This window comes from Varanus komodoensis, unplaced genomic scaffold (genome assembly GCF_004798865.1).
Source record: "Varanus komodoensis strain SLA01 unplaced genomic scaffold, ASM479886v1 scaffold15, whole genome shotgun sequence".
Lineage (NCBI taxonomy): Eukaryota > Metazoa > Chordata > Lepidosauria > Squamata > Varanidae > Varanus > Varanus komodoensis.
This window is the reverse complement of record NW_025335440.1, coordinates 23,318,787-23,339,706: the sequence shown is the minus strand read 5'-3', so window position 1 is coordinate 23,339,706 and position 20,920 is coordinate 23,318,787. Positions and strand designations below refer to the sequence as shown.

Genomic DNA, 20,920 nt, shown 5'->3' with positions numbered 1-20,920 from the left:
AAATGCAACATACCAGTGCAGACACAGCTTTAATTATTCAAACTCAATGAAAAAAGTCAGTTTGCAACAAGCTTCCTTCCTGAATGCATGCAACGTTTCTTTTTTAGTTACGGAATTCAGGTGGTCTTGAACCTCTTGTTAAGCTCCTGCATTCGAAGAATGATGAAGTCCGAAGAAATGGCTGTTGGGCTGTTATGGTCTGCGCAAGTGATGAGCCAACAGCAGCTGAAATGACCAGGCTAGGGTGAGTGGAAGGGCTCTGAAATGAAGGGGAGCAGTGTACTCTATTAATGGCGACCCTGCTATAGCTTGTTCTTACGAATTTACGAGTGGTGCTGAAATCACTGTGGACCGCTTTTCCCCAGGATTCCAACCAGCTTTTCCCTTTTGAAGATTTCGCATTTCCCCACCTTTTTGGTTTTCCCTTTTTCTGCATCAGTGGTCAACATTTTATGACCACTAGCACATGCTCAATCCTCATTGAGCCTTTTTGGCTTCCTTGCTCTTGGATTTCTTCTCTGAAGTTGTTGATACTGCTCTGTAAACCCAGCTCACTGATAGTCTCTCATTTCTGTGTGCACACTCAGAGAAGTATGAAGAAGATTTTTTCATTTATTTAGATGCATGCAAATAGTGCTTGAGATGAATTATTATTTTACTGGTTCATTGAGAAATCAGCATTATTCTAGTCACCAAGACTTACTTACTTACTTATTTATTTAGTAAAAGCTTTTCTAACCCATCCACCATTAAGCATCTCAGGGCAGCTTACAATGAAAAAACGAATATGATAAAACAGCACAGCATCCAACAACTTAAGATAATAAAACCCCAGTTAAAATCATCTAAACATTAAAATGATGAGAAAATAAAAAGGGTTGCACCCAATGCTGAAAAGAACATAGTGTTGGCGCCAGGTGGACCTCTCTGGGAAGCGTATTCCATAGTTGGGGCACCACCACAGAGAAGGCCCTCCTCCAGGTACTCTCCCTTTTAATCTCCTTCAAGGAGGGCTACTGGACCTCCACCTCAGATATCAAGGGGTGGGAAGGCACCTATCTTTGTTCCGGTATAACTGTTACAGAGTTATATAACTGATAGGGTTATGCACTTATATGGAAAATCAGGGAAGACTGGAGGAGTACTTAGACATTACGAAGTGCACTGTAACTTTTTGTAAAAAATGCCATCATAAAAGAGGACATTTTCTAATACACTGAAACATTTTAATGAATATTTTGTTTATTTGTTTCTTGGAACAGTGCTTTAGACGTTCTTGAAGAAATTAATCTGTCCATTGGGCGCAAAAATAACTTCAGTGAAGCAGCTTTGGATAAAATACTTGATCACAACCTTCCCCAGAAATATAGTCAAATGGGGTTTTTATCGTCCGGTAACATAATTTTGGATGGGTTCTATGATTATGGACAGGTAAATTTGCTTTAAGTATATGTTTAAAATCCTTAGAGGTCTGCTGTCCTTCTTTCTCTAATAAGAAAATGGAGCCTGGAAACATTTTTTTATTAGCAGTGCCTAAAAAACTTATAGGAGGTCAAGGTTTCATATCCCTGAGCAATGCATGGTTTTTTCTTATGTCCCATTGATTCTACTGGGATGTAATGATAAACTATGATTCATCATTATGGAAATAAAAGGTAAGACTTGAGTTCATGTGCATACACATAAAATTCATTATGTGTCCTCTTTATTAATACTGCTTAGACTCATATGAAAGAAATGTTTGTTTTATAATACATCAAAATCAAAGTCATTCAAGGTATCAGTCAATTGCCTGAGTAATTTTGCTGGCTTGCCTAAGAAACTAGAGTTTGTTTTAATCCATAATTCCTGGTTTGTACTTCTCAACAAGCCAAAAATTTGGAAGACTGAAATTGAATGCTCCACTAGTTCTTTTCCAGTCATTTTGGAAAAGGGATAAGGATCATTCAGGCCTAGGGCTTCATATAGATTCCTTTCTGAGTATACGTGTAGAACAAATGTGGCATTCAAGCACTGCTAATGACAGCCTGTGAGCACCCTTGAAGTTGAAAGTAGGGATATACAGACATGGTTAAATATATCCCATCTGCCTTCACAGATTTTCAGGCATCTATTCTTCCATTGTCTGCACATTGATGGAATCAGAATTTGTGCAAATGTATTTATGAGCACTTACACAAATTTGCATTTCTGTATATGCACAAATCCTTCCTAAATTATCACACATACCCGCAGATTTGTATTTTTATGCATTAGCCTGGTGATGGTGAAATTTCTGTTGGTTTTTTATTTTTCAAGTTTTTAACTTTGGAAAAGTCAGTATGTTGCCAAATCCACAAGTCAGATTCATTTGAGTCTGTAGTGGATTTCCTTGACATCCCTATCTTGTGCTTCATTATAATTTTCCTGTAGGTAAAGCCTGGTGTAAAATTATTATCCCTAGAGGAACTCAGTGGCCAGGAGCTTAATGATCGCCGTGCTATAATCTTGATAAATGCTAAATCACCAGAACCGTAAGTTTGCAAAACATTATCTTGATATATGTATAGGATGATAATGAGGTATTAGTTTACAAACAGGATTGTCAGCAAAATATTGCAATGTGGATTTGGCTGGTTTAGGATTCAGTCCAGCCTCATGCTCTTTCAGGATATGCGATTCTGTTCACCCTCCTTTATTTTTCCATTCCCCTCACTGCCACCAAGTTGTAATCTATTCTGTGTCAACTGATTGTGCTCTGTTCTTTCTGGGATGCTCTGGAGCCCCTCCCCCACATTGTCCCTCCAAAAAAAGATTTTTTGTGCTTCTGTAAATCTTAGGCCTTTCCATTACATTACATGGTGGGCATGTCGTGAGCGGAGCTGGTGGAAGCCGAGGGTCAGACTAGATGGCCTGGGAGGCCCCTTCTGACTCACTCTGTTTCTATGTTACTCAGGCCGATAGCACTATCCCATTATGCAGGCAAGATTTGTCCTATAGTTTGGTGTGCAACAACATAGTGCCCTTTGTTGTTCCAGGGAATCCACAGCTCCTCCCATTCCAGTGGAGGAGAGGCCAACACAGGAAACTGTTCCCAGCCGAATTGGACCTTCTGCCAGTACTATCAGAAAAGCTAGTAAAGAAAGAGCCAGGTGTGTATTTAAGTTGTATAATCACAATTTTTCCTCTGGGTGCAACAGAATCTAAGCCTGAAGAAAACTATTTTAAATTCAGAGGAAATTAACATCCTTTCTTTGGAGAGAAAAACACCTGCCAGTTCAGCATTTGAAAAGAGAAAAAAGAATTAAAATCAGAAAGCTGTGATGCAGTGTTAGCACAAAACATGTCTCCCTGTTGCATTTAAAATCTTTTTGAAACAGGATGAACATGCCTGCTGGTACTTGTATAACAATCTTCTATCTAAATGTGCATGGAATTCTACCCTTGGGGTCATTGTAACATTAGCAACACTTCTGAATCCCATGGGTTTGGATTTTCTGCTTCATTTTTAAAATTGATACCAACTATTGGGGGCCCTGATCCAGATTAGGGCCGTGCTTTCACACTGAAAGTTCCTTCCATGAAACTGAAATTTATCTCCAAAGAGGATTTTTGTCAGGAATACAGGGTGTGCCAGAGAGTCTAAAAAAACAGCAACTTGGATTCCATCTCCACCCCTTACACACACAAACATATAAACAAACAGGAGTTGTGAATTTAAAAGAGGAAAGGGTGGAAAGAATTCCAATTACAAGATTCAAACCTGGGGTCATTTTACATCTGGGTTTGTATGACTGACTCTTGGGGTCTGTGTACACTGCAGGTTACTTTGCCAGTCATGTATTTCCTTTGGATTTAGTCACCCTTAATCATCTTCTCTTTTAATTGTATTGTATTGGATGAAAAGGGAACTCCATTTTTTAACAGCAGGAGCCATTCAAGAAAGAAGCCCTTGAGATTGGCTGTTATTCTCTTCCTGTACTTCATTGTGCTAATGTGTCATCTTCATAAATGTTCATTTTTTATTGATAGAAATCAAAAATAAAAATTTACATGTTAAATTCATCACTTAAAAGGTGCAGGCACCACCACCTGTTTTCTGAGCCATTTTCTGCTTATGCATTATGTGTTTCAAGCTGCTGCCCTCTCTCTGGGGCAAAATGTATTAAATGGTATATTACCTTATCAATTAAAATATTTTGCAGATAATTATTCATATGAATATCAAAATCACTTTTAAGGTTATGATTAAAAGAAAGAACACAAACTATATCCAGACCAACCCATTAGCAAGAAAAAAATAGTCCCTTGTAAATGGACTCTGAATTTTGGACTTTTGAAAGTACATTTATTGATAAAATACTCTCAGATCATTCTCAATATAGATTGTGTCAAAGCAGTGAAATAGTAAATTTCTGAAAAAGAGTATACACAGTGTGTTACAGTTTAAAAGAACACCTAAACCCTTTCATCCAAAATCTAAGCAAAGGAAGCTGTTATCAATAGTATAACAGCATAAACAAGATCTACCAACTCACATATAATGAGAGCAAACTTTATAGGACTGTCTTCTCCAACCTGGTGCCTTCCAGATATTTTGGACTACAGTTCTCATCATCTTCAGACAGTATGACTATGCAATGGGTAAGTGTAACCAAAAAGCCTAGCTGGCATAGAGGATGGCATGCCAACCCTTGAAGGTGCAAAGAGGCAATCACTTGAGCCTAATAGTTCAGTTAAGGAAGTTTATTAAAGTAAAGATGAAAACAGCATAGGGGAAAGGAAGTAGCACATACAAACAATAGAACAAGAATGCAAATCCAGAACCAGAAATCTTGATCTGCCTAAAATCTACACTGAATAAGACAGAATTGCAGCCACAGTTGCACCCAGATTCCTTGTCAGCAGTTGTTGGAGCGTCTTTTGTTCACCAAGATGGATGGAGAGGACAAGGAAACTAGTGTGGATGATGAGAGTTGTAGTCTAAAACGTATGGAAGGTACTAAATTGATGAATGTTGGCTCAGGACATCAAATTCTCCAGTGAATGCCTAACAATACCTGTGGCTTCTCCATACCCACTGTGATTTCCTGCTATTGCAGACAGCACTCCTGTCTTTCCCCACTCTAATGTAATCACTTTAGACATCTCCAAAACACGATTTTTATACAGAGATGTTCAATATAATAAAAGAACAGTGAAAAATAATGCCACCAATAGTTGTGTATATTTACCCCAATGCAAAGCTGCATTCAGGCATGAAATGTTTTTATTTCTGCATTTTATTACCAGTCACATCTGGTTTTGCTCTCTGCTGGCAGAGCTCTTCTCTCCTCTTGTACAAAGTCATTGCACATGTGTGTCTTTAATGTCCAGTAAATTAATAGGGTTGGATTCAGATTAAGTTACCCTAAGGTAAAGGTAAAGGTTTCCCCTTGACATTACGTCCAGTCATGCCTGACTCTAGGGGCGGTGCTCATCTCCGTTTCCTAGCCGAGGGAGCCAGCGTTTGTCCACAGACAGTCTCCGTGGTCATGTGGCAGGCCTGACTAAACACCGAGGTGCACGGAACGGTTACCTGCCCACCGAAGTGGTACCTTTTTATCTACTTGCATTTGCATGCTTTTGAACTGCAAGGTTGGCAGGAGCTGGGACGGAGCAACAGGAACTCACCCTGTTGTACAGATTTTATTTTATTTATTTATTAAAATATTTCTATACCGCCCCTTGCCGAAGCCTCGGGGCGGCTCACAACATAAAATACAATACAATAAAATACAAAAATAACAATATAAAATAAATAACAATATAAAAGATTTGAACCGGTGACCTTTCGATCTACCAGCCCAGCAGCACAGCAGTTTAAACCACCGCACCACCTGCAGTCCCAAGTTACCCTAGTTTCCATTTAAATCAGCAGAACTTGCTAGTGATGACCAAGGGTGCAACTCTGTATGCATTTACCTGCAAGTAAGTTCAACTGAACTCAGTGGAACTTATTTCTTAGTAAGTATGTATAGGATTTCATTTTTCACATTGATTTCAATGGGACACATGTTCAACTAACTTACTGTAGATTCATTCTAGATAAGGGCTGCTGCTGCTGCTGTTGCTCCTGCTGCTACTACTAATATTACTACTATTCAGTTACTGCTTTGTTCTCTTTCTTTTTAGTTAGCTTGTTTTTAAGAATAGGGAGAATGAGATTAGGTGTACAGAGGATATGTTTATTATCAAAGATTTTTTGGCCAACATGATAATTTATTAGTGGTTAGCCACTTTGAGTTCATGTCTTATCGTTTAAAGCAGCTGCCCCCAGAGTGGCACCCTCAGGTAATCTAGACTGCTTTCCCATCATCCCTACCCATTGGCTATGCTATTTGGAGCTGATGGGAGATGTGGCACCATCTGGATATTTTGTAGTACATTGGGCAAAGTTGATCTAAAGCAAGGTACCTTTCATTTTGACCCTCCTCTGCTTTCTTATTGAGGTGATGGCAGTGATGGTTGTTATTACTGCTGTTCTTTCCTCTGTGGAGCCCAAAGTAGCATAGAGATTCCCAAGGCCAATTCTGCATATCTTCAATAAGGTCACTGGATCATTTACATGGGTAGTGTTTATTATAATCAAGATACTGCTTCTGGCTCCTCTTCAAAATAGCAAGATAAGAATCCCAGGGCAACAGTGTTTGCAGAGAGATGGCTCTTGCTTTTCCATTGTAAGCTACAAGCATAATTGCAGTTTGCCTTTGTGCACATCCTTCAGCATGGAAACTAATGAGCATGGCATAGTGATGTGGCGTGGAAGAGTCACCAGAGCAGCTATTTTTAAAATACTGTTTTCTTTTCAGTTTCTGTTAGGTAGCAAGGGTAAAAGGAAGGTTGCATCTGTACTGGTAAGAGGCAAATGTCCATCCCCTATCAAGGACCTTGTTGCACTGAGACCTCTTTGATGGCTTTCTTATGCCCCTTACACAAAGCGATAGAACCATCACTGTCTCTGTTAGTTTACATAATGATGACAGTACTTGATAAAAATCAGATAAGTATGTGGGAGTGAATTGATTAAGAATGATGTACTTGATTATAAGATACTGCAGAAGTTAAGGGAATAAGACTGCACAAAAGTTACAAACAGTTCTTTGATTTGAAGCGCATGGAGAGGGGGTGTTTCACAACAAAGTAGTTACTTTGCCTTTGCTTGGGAGGAACTTGAGAGCATCACTCCCATTGCCCTCTATGTGATATGTGCACAGTCCCTGAAGAATTCCTATGCCTTACAGACTTCAGAGAAAAATGGAAATTACTTTGTAATTTTGATAGCTCTTTGGAAGAAAAGCCAGACTCTCCAGGACGGTCTTCTTCAATCAGTAAAGGAGGAAATAGAGAGAAAGGATCAAGGTATTCATATTCTTATTTAATACTAAAGTGCGAACATAAAATAGCAGATTATTATTTTATTACTTTTATTGCACCATTGAAGTACTGGTGCTTTACAAAGAATATATGTGACAGTTCTTAAGAGGATTACAATCTAAAAACAGACACAGAAAAACAAGGGAAGGGGAAAGAAAATGGAGACGGGTACACAGGGAAAGATGGTGTCATTATTTCAATTACACATAATAAATTTCTACATCAAACATGTGTCTGGATAAGCCTTCTGGAGGTCACTTTCTACTAATTCTAGCTACTTTATCTTGCTAGAATTATAATGCCAAGCAGTGACCTCCCTGGCCCACTCCAAACATGAGAAATGTCTTACTCAGAAGTGACATTTCCTTATGGGGAAAAATGCAAACACATGCACACAGATACGTTCATGTTATGCTGTGAGTATGCATGTTGGGAAGCCATATTTGGCTGTGACTTTTCAGCATGCATATATATATGCGCCCCTACTGGAGTACGACTGCCTGGCGATGGTGACACACACGCTGGTGACTTCCCGCCTAGACTTCTGTAACGCGTTTTACGTGGGGCTTCCCCTGAAGACGGTCCGAACACTTCAATTGGTGCAAAATAGAGCTGCCAGGTTGCTGACGGGGACGGGGCGTTATGCTCACATGACTCCAGTCCTCCATCAGCTTCACTGGCTTCCCATTGAAGCCCGGGCCCAATTCAAGGTGTTGGTTATGACCTATAAAGCCCTAAACGGCTTGGGTCCTGGCTACCTGAACAAGCACTTACGTCCGTATATGCCCGACCGCCCCTTGAGATCTGTGGGAGAGTCCCTTCTCCGGGAACCCTCCATGAAAGAAATTAGGAGAGTAAGTACTCGGAGGAGGGCTTTCTCTGCGGTGGCACCCAACCTATGGAATTCACTCCCCAAAGAGGTCCGCCTGGCACTGTCGTTACTGGTTTTTCAGCGCCAGGTAAAGACCTTTTTATTTAAACATCATTTTAATTGTTAAAATATATGATCTGGCCAGGGCAACTTCCTCTTCCTTCTCTTTCCTCCTCCTATATTCTTTATTTACTTATTTTATACTGTTAATTTTAATTTTATATTATTGTATCTCAGTGTATTTTTTGTATTTTTGTATTTATTGGTAATTTATTACGTTCTGTTGTATTTCAATGTATCTTATTGTGTTGTAAGCCGCCCCGAGGCTTCGGCAAGGGGCGGCATAGAAATGTTATAATAATGATGATGATGATGATGATGATGATGATAATATCTCAGGTATCTTCATGTGCAAAATAACTCATGATACTCACTATGCAAGCTTTCTCTGAGGTGTAGGATTTCCACCATGTTTAAAGCATCCCTAATAGTATAACAGACTGATTTTTCACAGATGCATGGAGTGCTGAGGCTTTAATAAAATACCTGTGAAGTTTCTCTTTTCAAAGTCCCCTACCAAGTTAGGAAAGGGTAGCTAATTGTCTTGATTTTATCAAGGCTGTCTAGAAAATTGCCATCAAATATTGAAAATACTATCCTATTTACCTTAAGGACATGTCCTGAATATTTAAAATGTGTGTACAGAAAATGAATAACAGACCTATCTTTTATGTAAAGATTGTATACTGATTGTTGTTCGTGACCATCAGTATCTCATTCTGGCATATCCCAAGTATATTTTTGAGGCAGTTGCTATATATTTTGCTTAAAAGTCATGAGATATCTTGGTGGAGACAGCTGTCATTTTGGAAATGTACAGCACAGGTGAACTGTGATTGAGGCATTGTATCCTTGCCTCTCTATAGTTCGGCAATGGTGGCATGGAGAGAGTAGGTGGACTTACTTTCTTGGATAGGCTTCACAGCACAATATCTGGACAAGATGGTGGCAACCATCAGTTCCTCAAACACCTAAGACACTGGTCCTTCTCCTTCTGTGCCTCATGCCACAAGTGGAGAGCAGAAATTATTTGCAGATGATTTGCCAAAGATACTGAGAGCTTTCCAAGCTGTACCATACTTCTCCATGGTTCTCAAGTCCAGTGTGTCATGTCTTTGGTATGTTGGAGAATGGGAACCATAAAGTTCATCATGGTAACAACATCTGTTGAATGTTCAAGAAGTTATACAGAAATATACATCAGATTAGTATTACAGATATGGGAAAGGTTATATTTGAAAATCAAATCTCTTTTGATTTGCAGTTACAAGCTGGTACCTCTTGCTCATCACCTGTCCATTTGTTCATATCTCCTTTACTTTGATGAGTGCCATGCTTCCAGCTGAGGAGGCCTCATCTGAGGAAGAATAGGACCCACCTAGCTGTAGGGATGTCCTTGCTCTTGAGGATAAGGCAAAAACAGAAAATCCCAGGAGGGAGATACACTGGCAGTGGTTGAAGGGGATAAAGAGACAGAGTCCTTGAGAGTGAATGCAGAATCTGCACCAGAGATGGGAAGATACCTGAGAAAGCAGTTGCTTGGAACGAAGAATGCAGGTCTTCTCTCTCAGACTGGGTGCCAGATTGCATGCCACGCCCATGTCATCAGGTGCAGCTAGGAGCATGGGTTATCCAGTCAGCTCCTCAATAAAAGGTTTAGCAGCATGCCAACAAGGTGCTGGGAACAACATCCGAACTGGTCTTTACAACTCCAGCCTTGCTCCAACCTTTGCCTTCTTTGCTTCGACTGAACTCTGCATGACTCTGGACTGAACCCCAGTGCTGAACCTCTTGCTGATGAATGGACTGACTTACTAGTTTAGCTCAAACATCAGAGAGGACTTCCAACTTTTTTGCCTGCCAAAAATTACTTGGGTGGCATTTTTGAAAATGCCACCCTGGTAATTGCATCCAGTCTCCATTGATCGTTTTATTTCATAACTTATATATGTTGTGAACCAGTTAGCTGAGTTCCCAACTTTATTGCTGGTAGGTGCTCTGAAGTCAGCCTTAATGGGGCAATGGCTGGGTTCAGTATCTTCATGCATATTATCTTCCCTGCCCCCAATCCTGCTGCCTTCCTTGCAAAATAACATGCATTTCACTATGCATTTCCAATTCAATTCAAAGAATATATTGACAGAAGGAATATTATACCAAGTGATTAATATCTTAGTTTTCTCAGGTAACAGTTCCAGGGATAAAGGAAAGTTCATCAGGTGTCGTTGGCTACAAGCTTTAGTTGTGTTTGCTATAGAACAGGAAGAAACAGATACAAAGCAAATTTCTAAATATCTCATTAAGCATTTTACTGTTTTACTACTTAGCTATGCAGGTGCAGTACAAGTAACATAAGGAACAACATACAAAGAATAATTGTAATGTTATACAATTTGATAAACATTTAGAAAAACACTTTGATCTGTGACACACTGACCCTGACACCATTGCAACAACCAACCCTCACACAGTGCAACAAATGGGCGGATCCTCTTGAATGGTATGGAGGGATGCGATTGTGCCCCTCCCCTTGGTTCCCACCTCACCTGAGAACTATCTGAATATTAACCCAGAGATCTTTGTCAGGGCACATATGCTATTTTGGAAACCCTCAGAGTGGGAAGAGTCTGTGCTTTGCGTATGTGTTTCCTGCCAAAAAACACTTCTCGGTGTTTTCTCAGACCTGTAGCACTTGTAGTCTCAAGCATATGCAGCCGTCTCTAGGGAAGGAAAAGGGATACAGCAAACGCCTTTGGATATCCAGTCAGCCTCCATCCTGTCACAAGAGTATTATTCTTTACCACAGAAAGTTATGGAAGAACTTAAAGAGCCCTTTGCTGATGTACCTGATGCAACCTTACTCTCGGGAGCCATGAATTCTAATTATGCCCTCTTAAAGAATCTAATGGAAAACTCATTTGCATGCACTGAAGCAGCCTTAAGGCACATGAGGCCACTGCCTTGGTGTTTAGAGCTTCCTCCACAGCATCCTTTTTTCTCTATGGCCCTTTCTGGGGTAGATGATATTATCAATAATAAAAACTATGTAAGACTTTATATGCCACACAGGATTCTGTGATTTATGTGGCACATTCCACTCTTTCAACTGTGATGGCAAAACATTAACCATAGTTAATACACTACGAAATGGGTATGTATTCACTTTGCACAGCACATTTAGGGGTCCTGCAATATAGAAGCTAATCTAAGCAGGCAATGCCTTGATATTGAGGCCTGAATCTGGAGACAACAGTCCTTCGGTAGCCTTACCATCATGTTGGCTTCACCCAACTAGATGTCCTCTCCCAACCACCAGCTTTCGGACTTCTTCAGACACCTGGCTCCATCAGTGGAGGCCACAGATACTCTGCACCGGCCAAGTAACTCTTGCATTTTGGGCTAAGATTCTTAGAAAAATCATGGAAGAATGGGCAGTGCTGCTTAGAGCTCCATTCTGGTGAGGGAGTTCATTGTTTTCACAAATCTCTACTGGTGCAAACAGACCCATAGTTCTTTCCCTTGAGGACAGACCTCATACAAAGATGGGCACTTGGACTCAGACTGGCTACATCTAGTCACCTGGCTTTTGTCTACTCCACAAAGGCAACACTGCTGTCCTCCATCAGCTAACTGAATACATTAAATAACTGGGAAGGTTTTTCTGCATTGGTGTAGAAGGAAGTGTCTGGATTGTGAAACAAGAATCGAGGAATTCTTTAATTCCTGAAAACACATTTAACTAGTGGGACTTTCAGGGAACACAATTTGCAGACAGGGTACAACTTACAGCTTTCTTCTATTCACTCTAGAACTTACATCAAGCCACTTGGTTCTCTACTGAACTGTCAGAGATTCTTTAAAAGGGCATATCTGCTATGTTCTTCAGGTGCATACTGCTTCCCAAGTATATTGTTGGAGTGTGTATATGATACTATCAACTCTTAAAAACCCAGGTGTTGACCTAGAGAGGCTTCAAATAGTTGTCAAAAGGTGAACTGGTAAGGCAGACCAATGGTGCAAGAGATCTGCTCTCACAGAAACTGGGTAATAAGATTCATAGCTCCTTTGTGGCAAGATCCTCATCCTTTGTGTGTGTGTTTGGGTGAGTGGGGGACTCAATTGTTCTGAGTGTTCTATCAGTTTTTCATTTCTTTCTAAGTGCTCAAGAACATGGAAAGTATGAGCATGGAAGATTGATAGATGGCTCTCAAAATGCTGGTTCTGTTTAAAGGATTTTTTCTTCTTCTACAAGAGTGGTTATTGTCACAAATGAGGAGAAGGGGAAACAAGTTAGTCCTGCCAGTGTTCCTTGGGATACAGCTTACAGAGGGCTTGATTGTTTGTTGGGCACACCAGAGATTGTTTGTACCACAATCAACCTCCTGTGGCTTATTGCCAGGGTGGATTGTTCAGTATGGCATACCTGCCCATAGAGTACTACAACAGCTTTTTCCTCAAACTTTGTTCAACTTGCTCTGGAACCCACGCTATTGTAATAGTAGCTTTTGTACATCTCATGATGGATATCTCCTTGCATGAAATGGGAAAAGTTTGGTACTTGGTTGTTGTAAACCACCCGGAAAGCTTCACTCGTATAGAAATGAAATAAATAGTGTGAAGTTGCACTCCAATGCAGTGTATTGCATCCTTACCTCACACTGTGACAAGTTGGACACTCTTGTTAAGTCTGTCCCCCTCCCTTGAAGGTCACTAAAAGATGACTTTTTTGTGCAGTCATTTCAACAGTCTCTCCATTTTCTTACTTTTTTCTGGATTCTCAATCACTGCTCAGTCCAAAAGCTTGGCTAGAGAAGAACTGGCTGAAAGTTGCCAGAGAAGCCAGGGCCAAAGCAAAAAACTGGTCACATGTTCCTTGCCTATACTGCATAATGGATAATCAACTCATTGTGGATGCCTTTTGTGCATCCATACAAATCCATAAAAATTTTAATGGGACTTCATAGTAAGTGCTCACCTTTCCGGTATGGGGAACAATCCTTCCATGGTACACAGAACTGAACTGCGCACACAGCTCTTCATTAGTGGATGTTTCTGCATCTTCATCATATATAACTGAAAAAAAAAATCTGAAAAACAGTCAGAACAATGTTTCTGCAACTGTCAACTGCTGAACCATTTAGGGCTTTCAGCTATATCAAGGTTTTTTTTCATTTATAGTATCTTAGTATTTAATTAACGCAGGAAATCAAAATCCATCCTGGTCCATGCTCCACAGTGTTTGCTTTATGTCAGATGTTGTATCATTACATAGCTACACTGTTGTGAAGAAACATTTTGAATGGATTCAGATCACCTGGTAATGTTTTTAAAAAATAGTACCATGCAGCTGGATTACATGTAGACTCAGTCAACTATACAGTCTGACCTTGACTGAGTTAAACCCAGAATACAACCCTGTTCTTGTCTTACAACCCATCAGCCAGATAACAGCTGTTTAACATCCAAGTAGTGGTGTCCATTAATGCATAGTTATTTTTTCGTTTGTTTTAAAGTAACAGTCTGTTCAAATTAGTATGTAATAGAGTAGCAGCATGGACTAACAAGATTGACACTGTAAATAAAGGATGTAGATGTATTAAGTTGTATAAATGAACTGTGCCTCCATCTACACACATAAGAGCTACATAGAAAGTGTGGCATCCACAAATATATGTAGGACTAACTTTTCATTAGGCTACCTGCAGGTGATCCGCTCCAAGTTCACTAGCGCAGTTGGCTCCCTCGATACAGCAGAAGAGGGAGTGCAGCCTGTCCAGTGAAACAGATCTTGTCATGCATTATGATGGTGGTGGCTTTGGAGCAGCTTACCTTGCCTTAGCCCAGCTTAACAGCTGTACTGATTCCTTTGTTCCTTTGTCGTTGGGTTTATGAAGTTGTTGTTGTTTTCTTTTTGACTCGGAGTTTTTTGTTCTGAAGCTTCCAGAATTTTTAAAGGAAAAATTTTATATTCATGTGAATTCAGGGTCCCGTTCAGTTTCTTTATATCCACACTTATGCAACTTGTTCCACAATAAAAACCTGCTAGGGTTTCCAGGGTGCTAAAATTTCTCAAGAGATAAGATACCACAGAAGAACTGCATGTGGGAAAATTTTGGGTATGGTTCTAAATAAATCACAATTTTAGACCCCTATTATGATCTTTCTTAAATTTCTAAAAGTATTACTACCAGCCATATTGAATGACAGTACCTATAATAATAATAATATATAATAATTGGAGAGCCAGTGAGGTGAAGTGGTTGAGAGCATGGGACTGGGACTCAGAACATCTGGGTTCTAGTCTCTGCTTAGCTATGGAGCCTACTGTCCAACTTTGGGGATAAGATTGGGAAGAAGAGAATTATTTAAGCCACCTTGAGTTCCTTGGAAGGAAAAAGGGCAGAATATAAATCTAATAATATGGCCATCATAGGTCTGTTTCACACAATATTTTCTGCATTATTTAGGTCCCACATCCTTTATTTACCTTTCAGCACTTGATGGCAACAGATTCTAAACTTCTGTGGCTTTCCATGTGCTCATGATCACACAGAAAAACAAACATGTGACTGATATGGTAGATCAAAATAGCTGCCTCGTATCCATGTTTGTGAAACTGGATGACTTTTTTCAGCTGCTTACAAATATGGGAACTAATTCTGGCTCCATCCATTAGATCACTCAGATGACAATGAGATCTTGCTACATGAGGTGTGTTCCAGAACTATTGAACTATTTGCTTATATACTGGATTTGTGTTTGCTGGGTTTTGTAAACTCAATTTTATGTTGATACTTATAGATCACTTTTCTTCAAAGCAACTAACAGATTAAAAAAACAAATAACAAATCAAGTAAAATAAACATAGTACACCAGTCAAGACTATCAAATATAAAAATGCCATATAAAGAACAATTTAGTCAAGACAAAGGAGTAACTCTTGTCGTAACTGCGTACTGGAAGGTTGGGTGGTCACTTGTGCACCACCAAGTAGGAGGAAATGCATCACCAAAAATGATTGATTTGTATGACATTTAAATATGCTACTTTACAAATTTAGAAATTATTATTATTTGAATTTTAATGGAAATAAAATATTTTACCAGTGGGAAAGACTGACTAGATGAACTGTCTGTCTAGTCACTCTACTATCCAGATGTTGTTGATGGGCAGGTTCAGTGCCCTGCTTACCCTCCTTATGGGTCTTTATTTCTAAACCAGACTTGGAGTGGACAGTGAAGATGTAGTATCATTACAAAGAGATGAGAAATTCTGAAGTGACTGAACCATTTCTTGTCAAAGTGCTTTGGGAAGAGGACATCTCTTTTGTCTTCTGAAGCAGGGCAGGCTCTGTCTATCTTAAGTGGTGTCAAGGATTTTAAAAAGGTTAGGGAATCAAGATTTATGTGGCCCTTTCCAACTCTATTATTTTATGATTTTATGTGTGTTCTAACAAACCTGTGCTGTCTGTTTACAAAAGAAAAGGGAAAGGGAAAAAAGAAGAAGAAAAACCAAAGGAGGAAGAAGTGGAGCCAGCTATGCCTAAAATACTTGAAGAGACTTGTGCAAAGGCTTTATGGCTCCCCCCATTCGACCCCATCTTGCTGGATTATATTACCGAGTCTTCCAAAACAGTTCTCCCACTTGGAACCACCAAAGAACAGGTTGTCGTGCTTTCACAGTGAGTACCAGGATTTTTTGCTGAGTATTTAAAGACTTTCTATAGAAATCTATCAACCTAGCTTCCCATTACTATGACCCCATTTGCTATCAATATTTATTGTGTGGTCACAAGCCCATAAAAACAGTACAAACTGGCCAATAAACACACAATCATTAAAACATATGTGTGATTAAAACAGTCTTTAAAAAGTAAGTAATTACAAGGGAAGTGAAATAATCTCATGAGGCCTCATTACAAAAAGAAAAAAAGGAACTTGTGGCCTTTGTCTTGCTGGCTCTCTAGAGAGTTAGGATAGCCAATTATATGCCTCAGTAAACAACTATTACCGATTTGCATATGGTGATTTTTATTTGTAATTGGAAATCATTTCCCTCGTAGAAATAAAATCTCACTATAGCAAGAAAAGTTGTGACCAGGTGACCTTTTCGCTTTCCTGTTTATCCTGCTAAGAGTTTACAGCTAATAGACAACTTCAAGATCTTTACTCTCCCTTCTTGGGGTTATCTTTAGGCTGGATAGCCCTTCCAACAGAGACCAGTCTTCTGGCAGCCCTTTAAATAGAAAACTATTCTTGTTAAAGGAGAATACATTCTACCTTCCTTGTTCGTTTTTGTTTGCCCTAGTCCTAATCCTTTCTCTGCAGAACAGGCACAAAACAAATTTTAATTTCACATAAAAAATCAAAGACAAAATAAAACAACGAACAAGTAAAATTGATAATCTTTAAATACATGAGCAGCACCAAGTTAATATGGTTTTAATAATTCATTTTAATTATAAATTAATTAAATTTCAAAGTTGGGAGGTGTTTGGGTTAGGGCTGGAAAAAAATTAAAGGTTTTGGCAGCCATCCTAAAGAACTGAAGACGGAGACAGACTTTCCAGTGAAGGGAGTTCCACTAATAAGTTACCCTTACAAGAAAGGAGGAAGGGAAGGGAGGGGGAGGGAAGGAAGGTTGTTGTGCCGGCTTGACACTAGTGAAAATGGCATGTGAAGAAAATTCGATGTGACAAAGTAGTTTATTTGGGAGCAGACATTCCCTCTTGACATCCTTAGATGCCTTTGAGTTCCCCAGATTCAGGTAGATGGTATTACCATAATGTAGGTGACCAAAATGAAGTTGGAATGTCACTTTTAAATTCCACCGCATCTTGTTCTCTCACGCTCCTCTATTCATTTTTATGATAGGCTGCCATGTCACATCTGGTCAGGATAACTGTTGAATTCTTGGCCAACCTATATCCTAAAATGAATGGGATATCTTCAGTGAGTTTATTAAGGCTGCCAAAGGTTTTGCATGCTGTTACATCCTATCCTAAACATTTACTGAAGCAGAACTGCTCATAAGTTCAATCTGTTGGGCTTTTCCAAAATATAAACCAAAGTCAATGAATAGCTTTTTACTTCTCACAGTAGCTGGTTCTCAGTAAGGGATATTTGTACACAGCAGGCTGCTTGTCAGCCAACATAATAAACTAGCATTTGATATGTCCTTAAAGGATATTATACATTGGAATTATTTCCAGAAACAAGCAGCATTGCTTCATGCAACAACATAACTGCCTATAGCATTAGCATTTTAATCTAACAAAATTCAATATATTCCTAGAACAAGAAAAATGAAAGTAAAAGCATTTATGACAAAAGTAATAAGTTATTATTTGCCTTTCAGAATGTTGGGTCCTAATGTATTTAGAATGTAAGGACAGTTTCATACTCTGCTGGTGCAGAAGCTGCTTCTCGCATGGCTACATCATTAGTGCTGATGTGCAAACTTTCCACATTAGAATTGTCCAATCCTTGTGATCACTTCAGGTTTCAGTAAGACCTGAAGTCTGCAGCTGCAAGCACATAGACATAGGAAAGGTGATTCTGCTGGTTTCCTGCCTATCCCACAACCCATCTGTCTCCCTACCTGAGCTAACAGAAGAAGTCTTGGACATGATGCTGAAGTACACCTTGTCAGGGTTGGCTCAGGATTTCATGGCCTCCATCGCATCCTTGGGACTTTTCCAATATGTATTTGGTCCAGTGCTTGGAACAGGGCAAATTCTAGATTATTTTGTCTGCCAGGCATGAAGATGGTATTCTGAAGATCAGGAGTTGGTCTCTGCGGGGAGGGGGCTCGTCTGTAGCACACTGCAGTCTGCTCAGTTACATTCATTTGAGGAAGAGATGGAGGAGCAGGAGAAGCTGGACAGAGGGCTTGGCAGTTTCAAGGTTACGTAGTGAAGTTTCTTAGGCAGAGCAGAGTGTGGGAACCAGCCTGCCTTTCAGGGCTGGGGGTGCGGTGCAGGGAGAGTTTTTTGATCTAGTCAGGAGAGAATGGGTGAAGAGAGCAGATTAATTACAAGCAGGAGCCACCCTGAGGCTGGAAGTTTTCTGAAAGGGAGAGAAAGAGGGGGAATTTCAGTTTGGATTCAGCCTTTCACATGGGCAGATGCTTCTCCCATATCTCAAGGAGAACATTCTAATTTATGCTGTTCTTTGTCCAGTTAAGCTATAATAAAAGGACTGTGCTTCTACATTTTTGTTTGACTCTACTGGAGAGGGAAGGAGGGAGGGAAGGGCCCTATTCATGGCAGTTAGTTTGTCATGGGTTTTAGATGGATCATCGCTTTCCATCTCTGCAGGGAATCTGCTAATACAGCCTGTCTTTAGAGTCTAATGGCTCTGGATGGTTTTCTAGGCAGCTCTTGGGGTTTTCTGGCTAATATGGCTGGTGCTCCTGTCAAAGCCCTGGTCAGTCTGAGAAACATAGAGGTGATGACTCGGGTGGTTGACATGATCATGCCTGAGCTTCCTTTCTGTGGCAGAGTTCATATAGCTCTATGATGTCCCCCTGGAGATGAGAGTGATGAAACAAAACAGGAACTGGCTTGAGTCCGGAGAAAAATTCCTAGTGGATGCAATGAAACTGTGGTATGTGCCTATAAACAGGCATACTTACTGGCACTGACGGTGGCAAAGAAACTTCTCACTGCCTCAGTTCAGTCTTCTATTGACTGCCTAGCAGAGCTTTTTACACTCATCTGGAGCCTTACATGCTGTCCCAAAGGGCATGCAAGACCTGTCTGAAGACCTGCTGTAGTATATTTGCTGTGCATATCCAGGACAAAATCTTCTGCATCTGTCAGGACTTAGACTTCAGCAGTGAAGTCACACTAGGTAACCAAAGCACAGCCTGGTCTGATTTTCTTGAATGAGTTTTTGTTGGTACAGCTTGAGAACCTCGACAAGGTCCTTGGACAGGTGTGTGCAACCATATTGTATCCTTGCCCCTCCTAGTTTATAAAAGCCAGCAGGGAGAGAACAACCAGCTGAACCAGGAAGGTGGTTAATGCCTCCTTGTCAGAGGGAGCGGTCCCTGGCCATATGAAAGACACAACAATGAGAACACACCTGAAGGAATTGTCTCTGGCCTGGAAGATCACAACTTTAGACCAGTGGCAAATATTTCTTTTTTGACAAAGTCATTGAGCAGGAAGTGGTCTATCAGATCAGGCATTCTTGGATGACACCAGTTACCTGAATCTATTTCAGTCAGGGTTTGGGCATGGAAACAGCTTTGATTCTCCAGCACAGGGTTTCTTGAGGGTTGGTTTGTTCCCCATGCTATTCAAGATCCATATGAAGCTGCTAGTAGGGTCATCCAAAATTGTGGAGTGGTATGCCCTTACATAAACAGGAGTGGCACAGTTTCAGTAATCTGCCCACTGGTAATCTCTAAATTGAATTGTTTCAATGGGGCTGCCCTTGAAGACTGTTTCAGTACTGCAGAATGTGCAAAATAAGACAGCTGGACTAGTAACCAGGACCAGTAGGCCTGAACATATAAGACCAATTGTTGCAGTGTTACTATTAAGTGAAGCAGTGTTAGTAATAAGCCAGATAAAGATTATGAAAATGATTGGTTTAATTCATCTTGTTGGATTTTAACACAGGTTTGTCGCAGACAAGATGGGTGGTCCAATTGAAAGAGACAGGTTACATGAATTCAGCTGGGAACTACATATAAGTGAAATTGAATTTGAACTTAAATGCAATGTGGTGCCTATTGGGAAGATCAGTAAAGGGACCTTCTACCACAGGGCTTTGCTTTTCAAGGTAAATCAAATTACTCAGCCACGTATCTGATTTAAAAATTAAAATTATAATTGTACAGGTTTAATTTTAAGGAACAGATAACATGTGCCAGCATATATCAGCTTGAATATAAACCTGTTGCAGTGGTGTTCAGACCTTCCTTGCTTGTATACTCAAGCTTGTATATTTTGAGTTTAATCAGTATTGGTTTCCCATCAAAAAAAAGTCACACATTCCTGTCCTGTTAGTATTCTAGTTAAAAGCATTATTTAAAATAACTCACAGAACTGGCCACCTCTTGGATGCACACCCTGACATGGTGAGTTGGTTTAAGAGTGTTTGAGAATCCAAGAGCAATGCCACTGGGAGGCCAGACTCTAGCAGGGTCTCCCAAGGCAGAATGGTCAGATTGAAACACCAGACTAAGGTTCATCTACACTCTTCAGAAATAACAGTTACATCCTCAGAAGATAATGGTTCTCTCTAATGATGATGGGGGCAGAAAAAAGCAGGAGAACATCTCATAGAATTGCTTGCCAAACCAAGATCAGGAGCAGATTGTGGTAGTGGCCATTAACTATTAATATCAAAAATGTTTTTAAAAATAAAAACTACATTTATTTCAGAAATAAAACTAAACCTAAAAAAGAACACTAGCAGAAGCATAGTCCTGAAATACAGCTTAAACAAATTCCTAAGGAATTTAAAGTCTACAGACTTTGCATTACTGAAGTCAGTTGACTGAGAACCGGAGACATCATTAGCATGCAATGCAAAAAGACAATTCCTGTAGCCCCCCCCCAAAAAAAAAAGTGAGATGGAT

The 20,920-nt window shown here is 40.0% G+C and overlaps 1 protein-coding gene across 3 annotated transcripts in view; it reads left to right on the top strand.

Annotated features, from left to right (window-relative positions):
* The window catches only part of ARMC3 (armadillo repeat containing 3), a 76,052-nt gene that overhangs the window by 53,987 nt on the left and 1,145 nt on the right, over positions 1 to 20,920 (top strand). For all 3 annotated transcript variants that reach the window (XM_044425299.1, XM_044425300.1, XM_044425298.1), the window contains 7 exons: positions 108 to 244; positions 1,263 to 1,431; positions 2,413 to 2,513; positions 3,018 to 3,131; positions 7,303 to 7,380; positions 15,807 to 16,007; positions 19,956 to 20,118. In XM_044425299.1, coding sequence (XP_044281234.1) covers positions 108 to 244; positions 1,263 to 1,431; positions 2,413 to 2,513; positions 3,018 to 3,131; positions 7,303 to 7,380; positions 15,807 to 16,007; positions 19,956 to 20,118 — 963 coding nt within the window. The remainder of the gene's footprint in view (positions 1 to 107; positions 245 to 1,262; positions 1,432 to 2,412; positions 2,514 to 3,017; positions 3,132 to 7,302; positions 7,381 to 15,806; positions 16,008 to 19,955; positions 20,119 to 20,920) is intronic.